The following is a 17236-nucleotide window of genomic DNA, read 5'->3' as shown; positions in this document are numbered from 1 at the left end:
TTATGATAATGCAATCCCTCCGATGAAAGCTCGAAGATTAAGTCTCTCGAAAAGGATATGTGAGAACTAGTTTGTGGAGCAGAGATATTGAGTGACAAACCGAACGAGATAAGGTGTGATTTTATGATTGCGAATGAAGTAAGAATTCCACAGGGCGAAGAAAAATATCATATATCACATGTTAGATTATAGTCTTGCTTTGGCTTTAACAAGATGGATTAATTATAAGCAAGAAAAGTCAACAATGTCTTCCTCAATCGTATTCCACAATAAGGGAGACAATTCGCCTTGACTTGCTTTTCTTTAGGTTGTTATTGTTGTAGTAGTTTAGAAGTGAACAGAGAAGAATTTATAACCGAGTTTGGCTTAATTACTCTACTCTTTCATCAATCTTGGCCGATTTAAAGGTTTATATATATTCGAATAGAATGCTTCTCAGGACTTACGTGCCTCTTTTTCTTTAATAGTATCCGCATTCCTTGGAGTGAAAGACTAGCTGGAGAGGATCCTGGCTTGCCTAACTTCCAGGGATGCTTTGAAGGAGTCCATTCATCCCGCTGCTTTCATTACTCAGTGACATAAGGCCTCCCGTGGAGATAAGGGCACCCGTGGAGATAAGGCTGCTCACTCCGCTCTCTCAAGAAAAATTTTCTTATCTTATATTAAAAAAAAAAATAGATGTTTGTAAGTGTAGATTTTTATTGTGTAGTAAATTTAATAAAATTTATGATGGGTGAGCTTTTTAATGGCTTTCTAATACTATTACATGGATATGTATAATATTAAAAAGATAATATTTGGCATTTAATATCACTTGGAACTTTATATATTAGTGAGATTATTATTTCTTTTAGTTTATTTCTTTTAATTTTTATAATTAATTTTGATATTTATAATTATTGGGATAAAACTAAATAGTAATTATTCAATTTAATTCAAAATATAATTGTTTTATTAACTATCATATAATTTCATTAATAATCATAATGTTTCATTATGATATCTCAAATCTATATAAACTTGTTACTACACAGATAAAAAGATGTACAAAACAAATATATTTTTTTTGTTTTTTCATATGTTTAGTAGGCTTAATTATATCATTATTAAGTTGTTGTCTCTATATAAACACCTTATAAACATTTAAACATTGTATTCATGTCTCTAAGCTAATTTTTTATTTGTTTCCATTCCCAAACGATTTAATTAACTGGTCTTCCATAATCTCTGGCTGTGATCGTCCATTTTAGCTTATATAAGGCCACTGGGGCTAAGCCAAGAAAATAGAGTGGTGGTATTTGTGAGAACATAATTAGGTGAGGGACATCTTTCTCATGGCCATTACTCCCGTTTCTCCCATCCCACTTACCTTTATCCTCTATGTTTTTCTTGTTCTCCTATGCCCTTTATGCTCTTTGAAGAAAGGGCTTACCGTTGAAGGAAAAGAGACTACAACAAAATACTTTCGTACCGTAAAAGTCAATTCTCTTCTGCCATCGAATGTCTGCAGCCAATCCACCAGAGGTCAAAATCTTGATTCATTTTTTTCTCTAATAGCTTCCTTTATGTTTGAGTACACATAGAATTTATGTTTAACTAATAGTTTTACCCTTATATATTCGAGACTTTTGAGTGTTCTTATCAATTTTAGTGATGTGTTTCAGTTCTCAACAGAGCTTCATCCCTAAAAGTTGTGAACAAGTATGGACCATGCATTCCAGTGACCGGATCTCCAGAAAAAATCAGCGTTCCCTCAGCAGCCGAATTCCTCCTTCAAGACCAACTTCGAGTGAAATCATTTCAAGTTCGGCTTTCCATGAACCCAAGCAGTGGTGTTTTTAAGGAGATGCAGACTACAATACCGGCATCTATAGTACCGAATGGAGGTGCATATGTTGTCACCGTGGGCCTTGGCACACCGAAAAAGGATTTCCCCCTCTTATTTGATACTGGTAGTGACCTTACATGGACTCAATGCGAGCCGTGCTTGGGGGGTTGTTTTCCGCAAAATCAACCGAAGTTCGATCCAACCACATCAACTTCATACAAAAACGTTTCGTGTTCCTCTGAATTTTGCAAGTTAATTGCTGAGGGTAATTATCGTATTCTTTTAACATATTCTAGATTTAAGAATTCAAATTTACATCGGGATGGGGAACATCGATGTGTTCTATTGCTGGTCAAATAATAATCCTAAAAACCAGTGTTGTCAATCTAAGTGATTGACTTATAACTTAGCCTGGGTTTGAAATTAGACTGTTAAAGAAGTTGATTGAACTTGATGGTCAAAAAGTATTTCAACCTTGTCTCTCTTTCAGCAACAAAAAGCTTTTGCCAAAACATGACATCAGTGATACAATTTGGTTTTGATTTTATATATGCCATGTTTGCTAAGTTAAAATGTTGAAAAACACAAGTAATTGCTGACTTTCACGCTCTTCACATACACTATATATTACTAGTGTGCTATGAATGCACTTTTGATAATTCTGACAATTAATAGATATATTAACATTACTGACCCGTTACGTTAAACCATTGACATGACAGGCTAGCTCATGGCCCAATGATCTAAAACATTGACCGACTATAACAGCAGTTTTGTGAACCATTTTATCAACCCAATGATCTAAAACATTGGCCCACGGATGTATTTTAATTTTTTTTTTTTTTGGGTAGGGGGGGGGGGATAGTAATGATGTACTTGTTCAGTCTAAAAAAAAAATTTAAATAGTACTTGGATTTTGATGTGTACTCTATTTCAAGCGTTTGTTTACCTTTCATGCAGAAGCGGCCCAGGGTTGCATTTCCAATACATGCATTTATGGAATCCAATACGGGAGTGGCTACACCATCGGATTTCTTGCCACAGAAACACTAACCATTGCATCTTCAGACGTGTTCGAAAACTTCCTGTTCGGTTGTGGCGAAGAGAATAACGGCACATTCAATGGTACAACCGGTTTGCTAGGACTAGGCCGCTCCCCAATAGCCTTACCATCACAAACTACCAACAAATACAAAAACCTCTTCTCTTATTGCTTACCAGCATCTCCAAGCTCAACTGGTCACCTCAGTTTCGGTGTCCAAGTCTCTCAGGCTGCAAAATTCACTCCAATTTCTCCAAAACTCAAGCAGTTGTACGGCCTAAACACTGTTGGAATTAGTGTTGGTGGCCGAGAACTACCAATAAATGGTTCGATTTCTCGGACAATCATCGATTCCGGCACAACCTTCACATTTCTTCCATCCCCGACATACTCGGCTCTTGGCTCAGCTTTTCGAGAAATGATGGCAAATTATACTTTGACAAATGGAACATCCAGCTTCCAGCCATGCTATGACTTCAGCAATATTGGCAATGGCACTCTTACGATACCTGGTATTAGTATTTTCTTCGAAGGTGGAGTTGAAGTGGAAATCGATGTTTCGGGGATCATGATCCGTGTGAATGGTTTGAAAGAGGTATGCTTGGCATTTGCGGACACTGGGAGTGATTCAGATTTTGCAATTTTTGGAAATTATCAGCAAAAGACATACGAGGTGATCTATGATGTTGCTAAGGGAATGGTTGGATTTGCTCCTAAAGGTTGTTAGCTAAGAAATTAAGAAAAATGAATCCCGAGTACGTCATCGTGGTGGTCATTGTAAAATTTCATATAATAAGAACCATCAACATAAGATGAGCAGAAATAAACTAGAGAATATATATATAGTATGATTTCCCAGTAATGTTTTAACTAAATCTCTTCACACCAGTGTATAATCGCTAGCCATTAGATTCTTACTCATCTCTTTGTATTTTTTTAATTTCATTTCTAAACATTTATTTTTATTTAATGTTTATCTCAAATTTAATCCTAATTTTTTTAATTGATTTTTTTTTAATAATTTTCTTAATTAATTTTTTAAAATTAGATCCCTAAACATTTACTTTCATTAAATTTTCCCTAGAAGTTTATTTTTTATGTTGAATTTAGTCATAATTTTTTAATTGCTATTTATTTTGTTTTGTATTTTTTTTTAATTTCATCCCTCAATATTTTTTTTCTCAATTTCATCCCTCAGTATTTTTTTTATTAAGAATCTTGTTTCTTTGTTTTTTCGGGTTTGCCTTTAATGTTCATGTGTTTGATTGTCATTGATCTGAAAGATTAGCTTGAGTTGACTTTAATCTTTCTTTAAAATACTTTTTTTCAAATATTTGTTTTAAAGGTATTTTTTTCGCTTTCCTAATTATGGGGTCATTTCAATTTCATGTTTTAGGTCATGTGTTTGATTTGTTGATCCTGACTGCTAGGTTTGCTCAAGGCTTTTTGTTTTGTTATCTTTTTTTATATATCTTTCAATTATATTGACAAAAGTTTATTCCTTACATTTTTAAGTTTGGACCAAGTTACTTGAAATTGTTCAACCCAATCAACTTGATGACCCGAATCTTAAATTTTCTTTGAGTTCTTTAAAATGATAGCATTATATGAATTTTTTTTGTGTTCGGGATAATTTTTGCCTACCCACAACATAGCGATTAACCCAAGTCCTGGTGAGCTTCTCGATTTATGATTATGATTTTTTAAAAGAAAAGACTTTAAAAAAAACATGTGCTCTCATTTTTCTAATAAAACAAAATTATGACCAATAACAAAGCACAGGTTAACTATTTATTTAGTTAGATACGTGCATTGTTTTTTTAATTTATTATTTGGTTTTTTCTCAAAAAAAAATTAACATGGTCATTTTCATTTTTTGGCTAAAAAAAACTTATTCCCCGATGCGGAGTGCATGTTACATGACTAATGATTCCTCTAAATAAGAATATATTGAAATGAAGGTTGTCAATTTTGTTTGTTCCGGCTGAAATAACTGGTATATCTTGTTTCAGTTTAAAAAACATAACAAACCAGAATAAATTTCATCTTGATCAAAATCTCGACTTGTTCTGGTAATGCAGCCAAATTTCAGCCAAAAAGTTTCAGTTTTGTTTTGGCTAAAGAGTGTTTTTTTTTCCTTTTCAAAAACAAATCAATGATTTTTTCTCTAATTTTATCCTTCAACACCTGATTTATTGGAGATTGGACTTCATGATTTCTTGTGGTTTGTTTTTTTGTGGTTATCTCAATCTCATAACACATATCACGGGTTTGACGGGTTAATCCAGTTGACTCGAGTTTTTTTATGTATTTTTTAATTGAATTTTTTTTCAATTTCATAATTAAACATCTTCAATATTTAATTTATTATGAATTAAACTTTATCATTTGTTTTAGTGTGTTTTCTATAAAATTATTTCAGTCTCATGACCTGGGCTAATTTTGTGAGTTAATCTGAGTAGACTTAGGTCGTTTTATGATCTCATAATCCAGGTCAATCTAATATGTTATCATTTCAACATTTCAAAAAAAAATGTCTTGAATTTTTTTAGTTGAACTATATTTTTACTTGTCATCCAAGTTATCTTTAAGTCAACTCAACTCCCATAATTTTACTTGTGTTTGAAATTTAAATTATATAATTTCAAGTTAATTTATCTTTAAATTTGAATTGAAATTATATTTGTTGATTTAATATTTTGAGTTATATATATATATATATATATATATATATATATATATATATATATATATATATCCAAAAAAAACCTAAAACGATATACCAAAATGTTCCAAAAATCAAAATATATTGTTTCAATTGAAAAAATAAAATGCAACGAAATTGACAATCTTAATTTATATCAATCACACATCAGAACTTCACATCTCAACCAGTTAATGCCTATAATAAGTTTGAGATTGCAACAAACATTGATTTTCCTTTTATTACTGTTCTTTTTTAATTTTATGTTCTTTTTGAACTTATTCTTTGTTGAAAAACATAATAAACAAAAGTTTTAAAGATGGAAATTTTTTTAGCAAAGAATAAGATTTTGGGAAAAAAAATACCTAAATTAAGGATAGTCAATGCAGATCAAAAGACTATTAAATAATTTTAATACCAAATTAAGAGATTAGTGTGAGTTTGGTAATGGGTGAGTAATTATTTTATAAATGTATTTTTCAATTGAAATGTATTAAAATGATCTTTTAAAAAAATATTTTTTTTTTAAGATTAGCATATCAAAATTATTAAAAAATACTTAAAATTACAAATTTAATATTTTTTAAAATAAAAAATATTTTAAAACATAAATTGAATGGCTAGGAAAAATAAATGGTCAAGTTTATCGAGACTACCTGTTTGTTTTTTACATTTTAAAATGATGTGCGTTTACTCGATGCATGTCCTATTCTATCCTTTCTGAACTTTTCGAACTCTTCTCTATCATTGTAGCACTAATTTTCCACGTAGTAATTACGAGGAAGAAGCACAATGTAATTGAAATTCAACCATAGCCATCAATTCTATTCTATTGGATTTATTTTAAGAATCTGCCTTTTCCTTTTTATACTAACTGCGTTCTCCTGGTTTCGCTTGCGTCTCATCTGGTATGGGGCAGGGTCCGTCATTCAATATTGCGGTGCTTATTCTCGGCCACTCTTTTGTGTTCTGTAACTTATTAAATTGCTTCACAAAAGATTTTGCATGTATGTGAAAACCTATCATTAATTTCTTAAATACATATATGTTTCTTGATACAGCAAGAATTTAGAGAATGATCTGAAAGGGTAAATTCTGTAGATCTACATCCAACAAAACCATGGTAACCAAGATTTATTTTCCCCTTTTATTCTATAACTTCAATATTTGTGTGCTAAGTCCAAATATGATTTACACCCATATATATATATATATATATGCAGGATTCTAGCAGGTTTGTATTCAGGAACTGTATGTATATGGAACTACCAGAAACAGGTTAGGACTAGCTACTATTCTTATGCCTCATTTGTAAGACTGCTGCCTTGTTCTTGTTAGTTGATTCCTTATATTACTAATCAACTTGGAGCTTGCATGATTGATTCTAGACCAAGGAGAAGTCTTTTAAGGTCACAGAATCACCAGGTAAATATCTTTATGGACTTTATACTGTTAGTTATACATGACTAATTGTATATTCTTGTGCAAGTTCAGATTAAAGATTAGCTAGGTGATGCTTAAATAGGATGTCGTGAGCACTTTCTAATACCTTAAACAAGTTTAATTTCAAGTTTCTGACAAATTAATTATTCTGAAGTTCATTTTCGATCGAGTGTTTTAATATTCTTGCAGTAAGGTCGGCAAAGTTTATTGCAAGAAAGCACTGGATCGTAACTGGATCGGATGACAAATCCATCCGTGTATATAATTATGAAACAAGGGAGCTGGTTAAAGAGTTTAAGGCACACAGACTACATTAGGAGTGTGTTAGTCCACCCTACCCTCTCACGGGTGCTGTCATCTTCCGATGACATGCTTATAAAGATGTGGGATTGGGAGAAGGGATGGAAGTGCACTCAGACCTTTCAAGGACATTCACATTATGTAATGCAAGTCGTGTTCAATCCAGAAGATACCAGCATCTTTGCAAGTGCATCACTCGATGCCACCGTGAAGGTATTTGTGGGCTTAATTTTTCACGCTAATCTCTGTTTTAAAAGTTGTTCTTCTGAGTTCTTAAAACGTTGTTTTTGCAGATTTGGAATCTTAGTTCTCCAGCTCCTGTTGCTACGCTAAATGGCCATTCTAAAGGCTTAAATTGTCTTGATTTCTTCATGATGGGGGACAAACTACATTTAATAACTGGCTCTGATGATTTTACTGTCAAGGTTAGCCAACCAGCAGTCTCTTTTTTTTCCAACCATGCTGTAAATTGAATCTGTTAATCTGTGGTTCATATCTCGCATGCCTTTCTTGTAAAATGCAATCAGGAGTGGGACTATGAAACAAAGAGATGTGTCGGAACATTAGAAGGTCAAACCCAAAACGTCACTTCATGTTGTGTTCATCCACAGCTTCACATGATAATTACTACTTCTGAGGATAATACCATCCGATTATGGGGAGAAAACCGGTAAATTCCCGTTCGAGCAGTTGTTCCCAGATTATAATTAAACATAACTGTAGTTCTTTAAGTTTCCATGATGCCATACTTACAAGAAGAATGTAAATTTTAACTCCTTGCACGTTTAATTCTGCTAAAATTTTTAAATGTTTCTTATTAAATTTCAGACCCCTACTCACATTGGATTATGGACTTCAAAGAGTTTGGGCTGTTGGAGGCAAGCAAGGGTCATGCCAGTAAGTTTTGTCATTAATTATGTTTTCACGGCACCAAGTTAATTCCTTCATTTAACTTCTGTTTTTTATCTGTTAGATTTGCATTTGGTTGTGACAATGGAATCACTATGCTCAAAGTAAGTATGGACGTGGACAGTGAAGCCTCAGATTAACGTGAAGACGAAACACTAACGTCATCGATCTATCTTCCGAGTGGAGGAGAGGGGGAGAATAATGTCAGCAGCTAGTCTTTTAGCTTGCTGTTTTATTTTTTATTGTAATGGCTTGTACTGGATCGCATAATCTCGATCCTAGCTATCGTAATATATGTTTGCCAAGACACTGGGGTTCTTTCTAGAGCCTACTTCATGCTTGCTCTATAAATAAAAACTAGCTAGAATTAAGAAGAGTAACTGCTTACACTTGTTTAGAAACGTGTGATGATCTTTGTGTTGTTCATAAGAAAAAAATTCCCAGAATCAGTCACAATTTATTTTCTTTTATGTATACAAAGGAAGCAAAACAAAGAAACGACATTATGGTATAAGCAAATATGGACGATCACAGCCAGAGATTATGGAAGACTGACCTTAAGAAATGCAAGTCAAGGTGACTTGTCTCCATTATTGTGTGGAATAGGATTGAAGATGACAACGTTGATTTTTCTTGCTTATAAAAGCCAAATCAAGACTATAGGTAGCTCTCATGGACTTGGCTCTTAAAGGAAGCTCCATCAAACTCGACAAAATAATCTATCATGTGATATTTGATTCATGATACTAGCTTAGATACGTGACTCTCACTTCACCACCGGTTGTTTTAAAAAATATATATATACAGATTATTTTGGTATTTTTTTTTATAAAAAAATTTAAAGTGTAAATTAAAAAACTTATACAAATATTTATTTAAATAAATTGATAACCATCAGTGTAAATAAATAGAAAAAAATTATTCACAATAATTAAAAGAAACAATAGAAAAATTAAGAGATAAATGCAGATCAAGATATTTGATCCTCCAAAATAAAACATTTATCCAGTTAAGTTTACTAAATTTATTTATGAAAATCAATAAAAGATAATAAAAATAGAAACACATGTAAAATTAATTGAATAAAATAAAATAAATATTATACAAAGCTAAACTTATTACAAATATTATCTAAAAATAAATATTTTTTTATTTTTTTAACTAAATTCCATTTGTATAAGGCAAAAACAATATCTAAAAATAAATATATTAAATTAACTTTCATGTTAAAGTATTTATATTGAAGAATATTTTCCAACCAATCCTTAACCCTCAATATAAATGGACCTTATATTTAATTTGAACTAATATTAACCATGTTTGAAAACTATTTTTCCAAAAAAATAATTGAATAGGACACCGAAGAAACACACAAGTCATTAGGGGTGAGCAAAAAAAATTAGAAAACTGATTAAACTGAGAAAACCGGGAAAAAAAATAACTGTGAAAAAAAATTTTAAAAAAAATAACCGGTTCGGTTTCGGTTTTATAAGCTTGAAATTGTAAAAACCGAACCCAAACCGGAAAAAAAAATCAAGCTAAACCGGAAAAAATCGAGCCAAACCAAAAAACCAAGCCAAACCAGTTTTTGTTCTAAAATAACTGAAAAGAAATCGGTTGGTTTGAACCGGTTTCGGTTCGGTTTTGTTTTTAAAACCGATTTGATTATTTTTTTATAAAAACCGAATCGAATCAAAAATAATCATCTCTAGAAATCACCACCCAGGAGATTTCACTCTATCGTATGATTCAATGTGAGCCATGCACAAGAGTTGCTTTCCACAAAATCAATCAAAATTAGATTCAACCAAGTCAATCTTATTCAAAAACATTTCATGTTCATTGAAATCATTTGATTTAATGCTCAAGGTATAATTACTATTATATATTATGTTGACATATTCTAGAATTAATTAGTTCATATTCTAAATTTATATGGCCAGTATGTACATACGTAAATTTATGGAAACATGATCTGTGTGAACCAAACAGATCAAAACGCTCTGTTCGCTATTATGATTTGGTGCGGTTTAAGTTGTTCATATTCTAAATTTATATGGCCAGTATGTACAACTTCAAAAGTTATTTATTTTTTATTATTTCAACCTATTTTTAATTTTATCTTAAATTATGCTAAAAAATTAATTTTAAAAAAAATATAATTTATATCTTATTTTTTTTACTTATTTTCGCAAACTGTAATTATAAAAATTAACATAATACCAAAGAAACTTTTAATTTCATAGCTAGCTAGTATTAGAAAATAATATAACTCATATATTAAAATTTTATTTAACAATTTAAGTTATTGGGTTGAAATGATTCTTTAACATAGTACCAGAGTCTTGATGATCAAGCGGTTACAAGTTCGAATCTCACCTTCCTTATTTATTTGATAAAAAATAAACACAAAAAATATAGGTTTGTGCAAGTTAGATTCAAATTCATGACTATTTAGTTATTAAAACTCTAATATCATGTTAAATAACTATTTCAACTTTAAATTTTAAATTATTAATTAAAATTTAAAATATAATTTATATTATTATTATACATTACACCATCACGGGAGCGGCTCCGCCGAAGGATTTCTTACCATAGAACCGCTAGCCATTACATCGATCATCGGACGTGTTGAAAACTTCGTGTTAGGGTTTGGCTAACAGAATGCAGGCAAATTCTATGGTACAACCAGTTTGCTAGGACTAGGCTGGATGGAGGAGGGGATAGCCTTACCATCACAAACCACCAACAAGTGCAAGAACATTTTCTCGCATTGCTTACCATCATCCTCCAGCTCAACCAGTTAATTATCTCAGCTTCAGTGACGATGTCTCAAAAGCTATGAAATTCTTACCAAGGCTACAGCCATCACCCATTCGACTTGCAGCCATGCTATGATTTCAGTAATTGTAGCAATGGCAATATTACGTTACTTTACTGAAGATTAGTATCTTCTTCAGCTGTGGAGATTGATGGTTCGGGTGTTTTGGCTTGCTCCCTGTGAAAGGTATGCCAATATTGTGCTTGGCATTTAAAGGGGAATGATGGAAATTTAGCAGCTTTTGGAAATTATCAGCAGAAGACAGAAGAGGTGGTCGATCTATGAGTAGGCTGGTACGTAGTTGTAGCTAAAATTATTCGGAAAAATGAAGCAAATTCATAGAAGAAGATCCATCAGCATTGTGAGCTGAAACAAACTAGAGTTGAGTGTGAAGTAGAGAGTGAGTGTTTACCTGCATGGCAATAAGTTCTTGAACAGAGGAGGGCTTTCCTCGTCGTGGTTTTAAAGATTAAAAATTTAAAATATTTGTTAGTTATTTTTTAGTAATGAATTTGATTGATCCATGTAATTCACATGAAGGACAATAAATTAAAGGCTAAAATAGGCTATAAAAGAATTAGAATTCTCCTGTGTAATGTTATCAGAAGCGAATGATTATTTTAGAAAATAAAATAAATTTAACTCTTTATTATTTTATATCTCTCACCTGTAAAGAATATCACCAATCCACTGAAAACAAGTTTATTATTTCAACTTGTAATCGGCAGATACGCACAAATCCTCCTATAATCGAGCAACAAGAATTTAAAATACCTTCTTTATCTTTTATCCTTATCTCATATAATATCTCATATAACAAAAATACAAATGTATAAATCTTGATGGGTATAACTCAACTGATCAGATTTTGAGTTTATTTTCTGAAAGTCATCAATTCGTATATATCCCACAAATCTTATGGTCACTGGAGGTTTACATAGTATTTAACTTTAGGGATCGTAGTATTAGTCAAGATACACGTAAACTAATCCAGATATCCATATTAATCAAAAAGAAAAATAAAAATATATATATCGTACGAAGCTAATAATTTGTTATATAAGTGAAGGATAAAAGATAAGAAGCTATTTTAAATTCTTATTGCTTGATTATGGGAGGATTTGTACATATCTGCTAGTTACAAGTTGAAACAGTCAACTCGAGGGGCTTGATGATATCCTGTACAACCTAATTCAAAATCTTAAGATAATATTCAAATTTAAAAATAAAATAAAATAAAGCAATGGTATCATTTGGTATTACGAATGAGGTTCCAGCCGACATACATGATAAAGCAAGCCGAAGACAATAAGAGGCCAAGGATTAGAAAACATTGACAATAATAAAGGAAAAGAAAAATAAATTAAAAGAGAATGAGTTTTTATTGTACTGTTACTCACAAAACAATAGGAATTAGTGTTTTGTTTCCTTTTTTTAATTTATTATTTAATATTAAATTTATTAAGAATTAATCTTCATAATTTATTTTAATTTATTTTCTATAAGATTATTTATATTTCATGATCCAAAATACAGGTTTGACGAGTTAACTTGGTTGATTATAGTTTTTTTTTCAATTTCATCCTTTAATATTGGATTGATTGAAAATTAGGCTTTGTTTTTTTTTTTTTTTTGCTTTTTATAAAATTATTTTCATCTAATGACTTCTAGTTATGAATTTGACAAGTTAGCTCTGTTTGACATAAGTTGTTTTTTATATTTTTTTTAATTAAATATTTTTTTTTAATTTTATCTTTCAATACTAGTTTGATTGGAAATTAGATATTATAATTTGTTTTAATTTATTTACTATCAAGTTATTTTGATCTAATAATAATTCGGGTTGTGAATTTAGCAGATTAATTTAGATTATATTTTAACCTTTTAAATTAATCAAATTATTTCAAATCAATCCAATATAATTAAAAAAAATCAACAATAATTAAAAAAAATTAATCTTTAAAAAATTTGATTTGATTTGTCGGGAGAAAAACAAAGCTGGGGACATAAAGCCTAGCCTAAAAGCCAAACGAAAGAAATGATGCAATCCACCACTACAACAAGCTGCCGATAAAAGTTGGGGACAATTCGACCGCCATGAAAACATTTGTCATAATTGCTAAAAAGACTTGGCCGCGCCATGTTTTTTGTCCATTCAAGCTTTCAATTGTCAAGATTGTTGGCATGGCCACGACTTTACGTGTTGTCAATGCCAGCCTGCCTGTTTCTTGAAGGATCCCATTCTGTCCCAATTCCCAAAGCATTCAATTTCAGCCCCAGACTAACAACGGTAAAAGCATTGAGGGGAAAACACAGGAACAGTCCAAGCAGGTAAGAATTTTATACCCGTCATAAAAAATAATTTTAAAAATATAAAGTTTTTAATTTTATAAAAAAATATAAAACTCAAATCAATTTAATATATTACTGAGTGATTGTTATTATTAAAAAGGGGGGGGGGGGGGATAATCACTTTATTTGGTTATGGAACCCCCCACAATGAGAGAAAACGGCCAAACAAACAATTACTTGATGGCAGTTTAAAGGAGTTTGTACAATCAAATCAAATCAAATGCAGAAAGACAATCTTTCTTTTTTCTTTTTCATGATCTATGGCTATGGAGGTAGCCATGCTCAAGATCATGTGCACTCGTGTTCATTATAAAAGTTCTAAGCTTTTCTTTTTTGTAATTGCCAACCCAAAGTTCTTGATTGGTTTGTGAAGGTGGGCGGCTGATCCAGCTCTATCTGAGGACAACAGGAAAAGCAAAGAAGAATATAGAAAGAAATAGGAGAGTAAAAAGATTTTATTCTCCACTTGTAGAAGTATTTTCTAATCAATTAAAGATTAAATTGTTTTTTCGGGCCATCTTAGAACTGTATTTTCTTAATAAATCTTTCAGAAAGCTTACTTCAAGGTTTGAAAATTTTTTTAAAAAAAAAGAATTCATAAGTATACTTTTTTAACCACTAGATAACCATTTAGAATAAAGCTCTAAATACTTAGATTTTACAAAGATTTTTATTTTTAAATAATCCGATGTATTGTGTTCTAAAACTAAATATTTTTTTTCATTAACATAAGTGTTCGGATCAACTTGAGCGCACCTCGACTAATCTCACGGATCCTGAAGTTAACTACAATGTAAATCTCTAGTGGTCCTGAGAGGACTCGAACTTATAATTATTAAAGAATAAAATTAATGTTTGACTCCTTGAGCTACTAGTTACTAAATTCTTTTTTTCACTTTAATTACATATGGATAATTTTGTAACTAATTAACCATGAGACAAGTTATAGCTCAGGGACACAATCCGAATAAAATATAGATTCTTGATCACTCATGGGCTATTAAAAAAAAAACAATTAGGTAAGCATGTAAAGTTGGACTCTCCTTGTCCTCGATAACAAGTGTCCTCGATAACAAGGTATAAAGGCAAAAGAATATTTTTAAAATCAATAAGAAATTGAGCTAAAGAGGAATGGGAAGTCTTCGCCGAGTAAAGGTGAACCCTCGTGTCCGTTCAAGGATAACAAGGTATAAAGAAATATTTCTTTTAACTCGACAAGAAATTGAGCTAAGTATGGAAAATCTTTACTCGTGGTTTAGTATATGTTACGTATTCTGGTAATTTTTATGATTGTTGATTGAAAAGATATATTAAAAAAAACTAAAAACTATAATTATTTTATTATCCAAGGTTTTAAAAGGAAGTTTTTATTAAAATCTATATAATTTTGTTTTTTAATTTTTTTATGATTAAAAATTTCACTTTATAATTTTTGTTATGTATATCTTTTTATAAGATGAACGTTTTTATCGTGATTTTATAACTCGGGTCACTGATTTAAAATATTAATTTAATGTAAGTTTGGTTTTGATTAGATTTTTTATTAAAAATATTTTCTTTTACTTTAATCATATATTGAATTATTAGCCCTTAAACTTCCTTTTTTTTCCCACGTGTCTCTTATAGGTAATAACAACAGGCATTAATAATCGAGTGCATGCTTAGCTCAAAAGGAGGAAAAAACAACACAGAACATTTCATCACAAGAACATGAACTGGGCTTGAATCAAGGATCTATATTGACCATACAGATCGGAATCCCGAAAAGAGGCGAAAATGTTGACCACTTGATGATCCCATTTCCCATCTGGACACATTGACACTTACCACAAAAATCTACACAGTGCATATAATGTCCCCAAAACATATCAAGGCCTGACATCACGAAGGCACCAAATCACGCCACACCTAACCATGACAGCCACATTACTCCGAGGCAACGTACCTTTGCAAAATAACCCTCCCATTCACTAGACCCGTTTTAACTATTTTTATATTCTAATATTAAAAAAAAATTATTTTAATTTATTTCCAAAGAAAAAAAACTTTCAAAAAATAATATAGAACGTTGCTGTAAACACCCGTTAAAGCTTTTCGTGGCCAGCCACATGCTGCACATGGTTGGCCTCTTGCTTTTATCGTAATATTTAACACGGCCACCTAAATTAACCCATGATTTATTAGATTAATTTTAAAACAATGTCATTTATCTAATTTAAAAAGAAATATAATTAATTAAATAGAAAATCCTGAACGAATCGACTAATTAAGCATAAACAGTCACATGGAGGAGAGAAGAAACCGACATTGTTTTTGGTCATTTATATTTTGGATTTTTTTTAAATATAAAATCCCAACATTGTTATTTTCAACCATTTTTTTTTATTATTATTTTTATCTACAACAACCACCGATCCCCATTGTAACTTGGAAAGGGATTAAAAAAAAAACCCAAATCCCAAAACTAAATAATAAAAAAAGAAATACCAGCCAACTCCAGCCCTTCAATCCTCCTCTTCATCGCCAGACAAATGATGCTCCACCTTAGCAAACCCCGACCCACGCGCCAAACCCGTCGACGGGGAATCAACAACACGCGCCGTCGACATTTCCATCTGACAAACCCTGATTGCCCCAATCAACCTCTCCGGCAACTCCTCCTCCGTCTGCGCCTCCACGACAAACCCCATATCGATGGTGACATGCGCCGTGTACCCCAATGCGAGATGCAAAATTGCCGCAGCAATTTTCGAGCTGCCAACATCAACATCAATCTCGAAATAATTCCCACCCCTGTGGTAATTAATATTTAACGCTTTACCTAATAAACACGCGTTGTAATTTCCTACCGTTTTTTTCACCACCCATGGACCCTTTTCAATCCGGTTTACGATCTTGAACCGTTGATTCCGAAATGCATCATCGCCGTTGATGAATCTATATAGGAGGGAATCGGACGGTAGAGGATCTTCCGATGCGAAGTAGAAAACGGCGCTGTGTTGGTCTTTACCGGGGACTTGAAGGTTGATAGCAAAAATGAAGGACTTGAGGGACTTATTTTGGGATTGTGCTTTCTTTAAGGCGTTTGCCACGCGATTATCTGGACGAGCGAGTACGTTGTCGAGTTTTGTGCTCGATTTGAGCCAGTCCATACCGGCGGGTGAGAGTAGGTAGTCGCCGGCGGGGGATTTCTGTTTTTTGATGAAGTAATTTTTTGAACGGAGAGAGAAAAGATCACCTGGCGGTGACGCCCATCCGTTAACACCAGTGTGTAAGTCCACGTGGCGAAGTGATCCACCGTTAATCGATTCGGTGATCCAACCGGGTGTTGATGATGATCTGGAGGTTGTTGATTCCGGACCGGAGCTCCGGTGTTTCTGTTTGGTTGGGTGCATGATGTTTTTTTAAGGCTATCTATCTCTCCCACCCCCTATCTCTCTCCGTAGGAATTCTTTTCTCTGTGTTGGGACTCTTTTTTGGCATGAGAGTGAAGTGTAAGGATGAGTGAGGGTATTATGGGGGGGGGGGGGGGGGGGGGGGGGGGGGTGGTATTGTTGAAATTATATATTTATTTGGTCACTTTAGTTGTAATTTTGTGTTACTTTGATCCTCTAAAATTTCTTGTCATGATTTTGTCCCCTCTCTTTTATTTTTACTGTATGATCCTCCCATTAACTAATGGGGATTTGTGCTGATTTGGAAAAAAAGAAAAAGAAAAAAGAAGATAACACAGGTGAAAAATTATTTCATAATTTTTAAAAAAACTATGCTATTCTACAACTTTATTTTTAATTAATATTGAAAATCATCAAAACAAAAAAACATAATTAATAT

General features: G+C 32.1%; 2 protein-coding genes and 1 pseudogene across 2 annotated transcripts; 2 read left to right on the top strand and 1 right to left on the bottom strand.

Annotated features, from left to right (window-relative positions):
• The first annotated feature begins 1277 nt into the window (after positions 1 to 1277).
• On the top strand, positions 1278 to 3745 carry LOC133674132 (aspartyl protease AED1-like). Its single transcript, XM_062095120.1, has 3 exons — positions 1278 to 1524; positions 1665 to 2093; positions 2789 to 3745. Exons 1-3 carry the CDS (start codon positions 1335 to 1337, stop codon positions 3595 to 3597), a joined length of 1428 nt encoding a protein of 475 aa, XP_061951104.1. The 5' UTR covers positions 1278 to 1334; the 3' UTR covers positions 3598 to 3745.
• Positions 3746 to 6484: 2739 nt separating this feature from the next.
• LOC133674644 (coatomer subunit beta'-3-like) lies at positions 6485 to 8606 on the top strand (annotated as a pseudogene).
• A 6491-nt stretch (positions 8607 to 15097) lies between these two features.
• Positions 15098 to 16915, bottom strand: LOC133673832 (protein ENHANCED DISEASE RESISTANCE 2-like). The gene has a single exon (XM_062094735.1). The coding sequence runs from the start codon at positions 16795 to 16797 to the stop codon at positions 15907 to 15909; it is 891 nt and encodes a 296-aa protein (XP_061950719.1). The 5' UTR covers positions 16798 to 16915; the 3' UTR covers positions 15098 to 15906.
• Positions 16916 to 17236: the final 321 nt, after the last annotated feature.

The sequence above is a fragment of the Populus nigra genome, chromosome 15, assembly GCF_951802175.1.
Source record: "Populus nigra chromosome 15, ddPopNigr1.1, whole genome shotgun sequence".
Taxonomy (NCBI): domain Eukaryota; kingdom Viridiplantae; phylum Streptophyta; class Magnoliopsida; order Malpighiales; family Salicaceae; genus Populus; species Populus nigra.
This window is presented reverse-complemented; position numbering and strand designations above follow the sequence as displayed.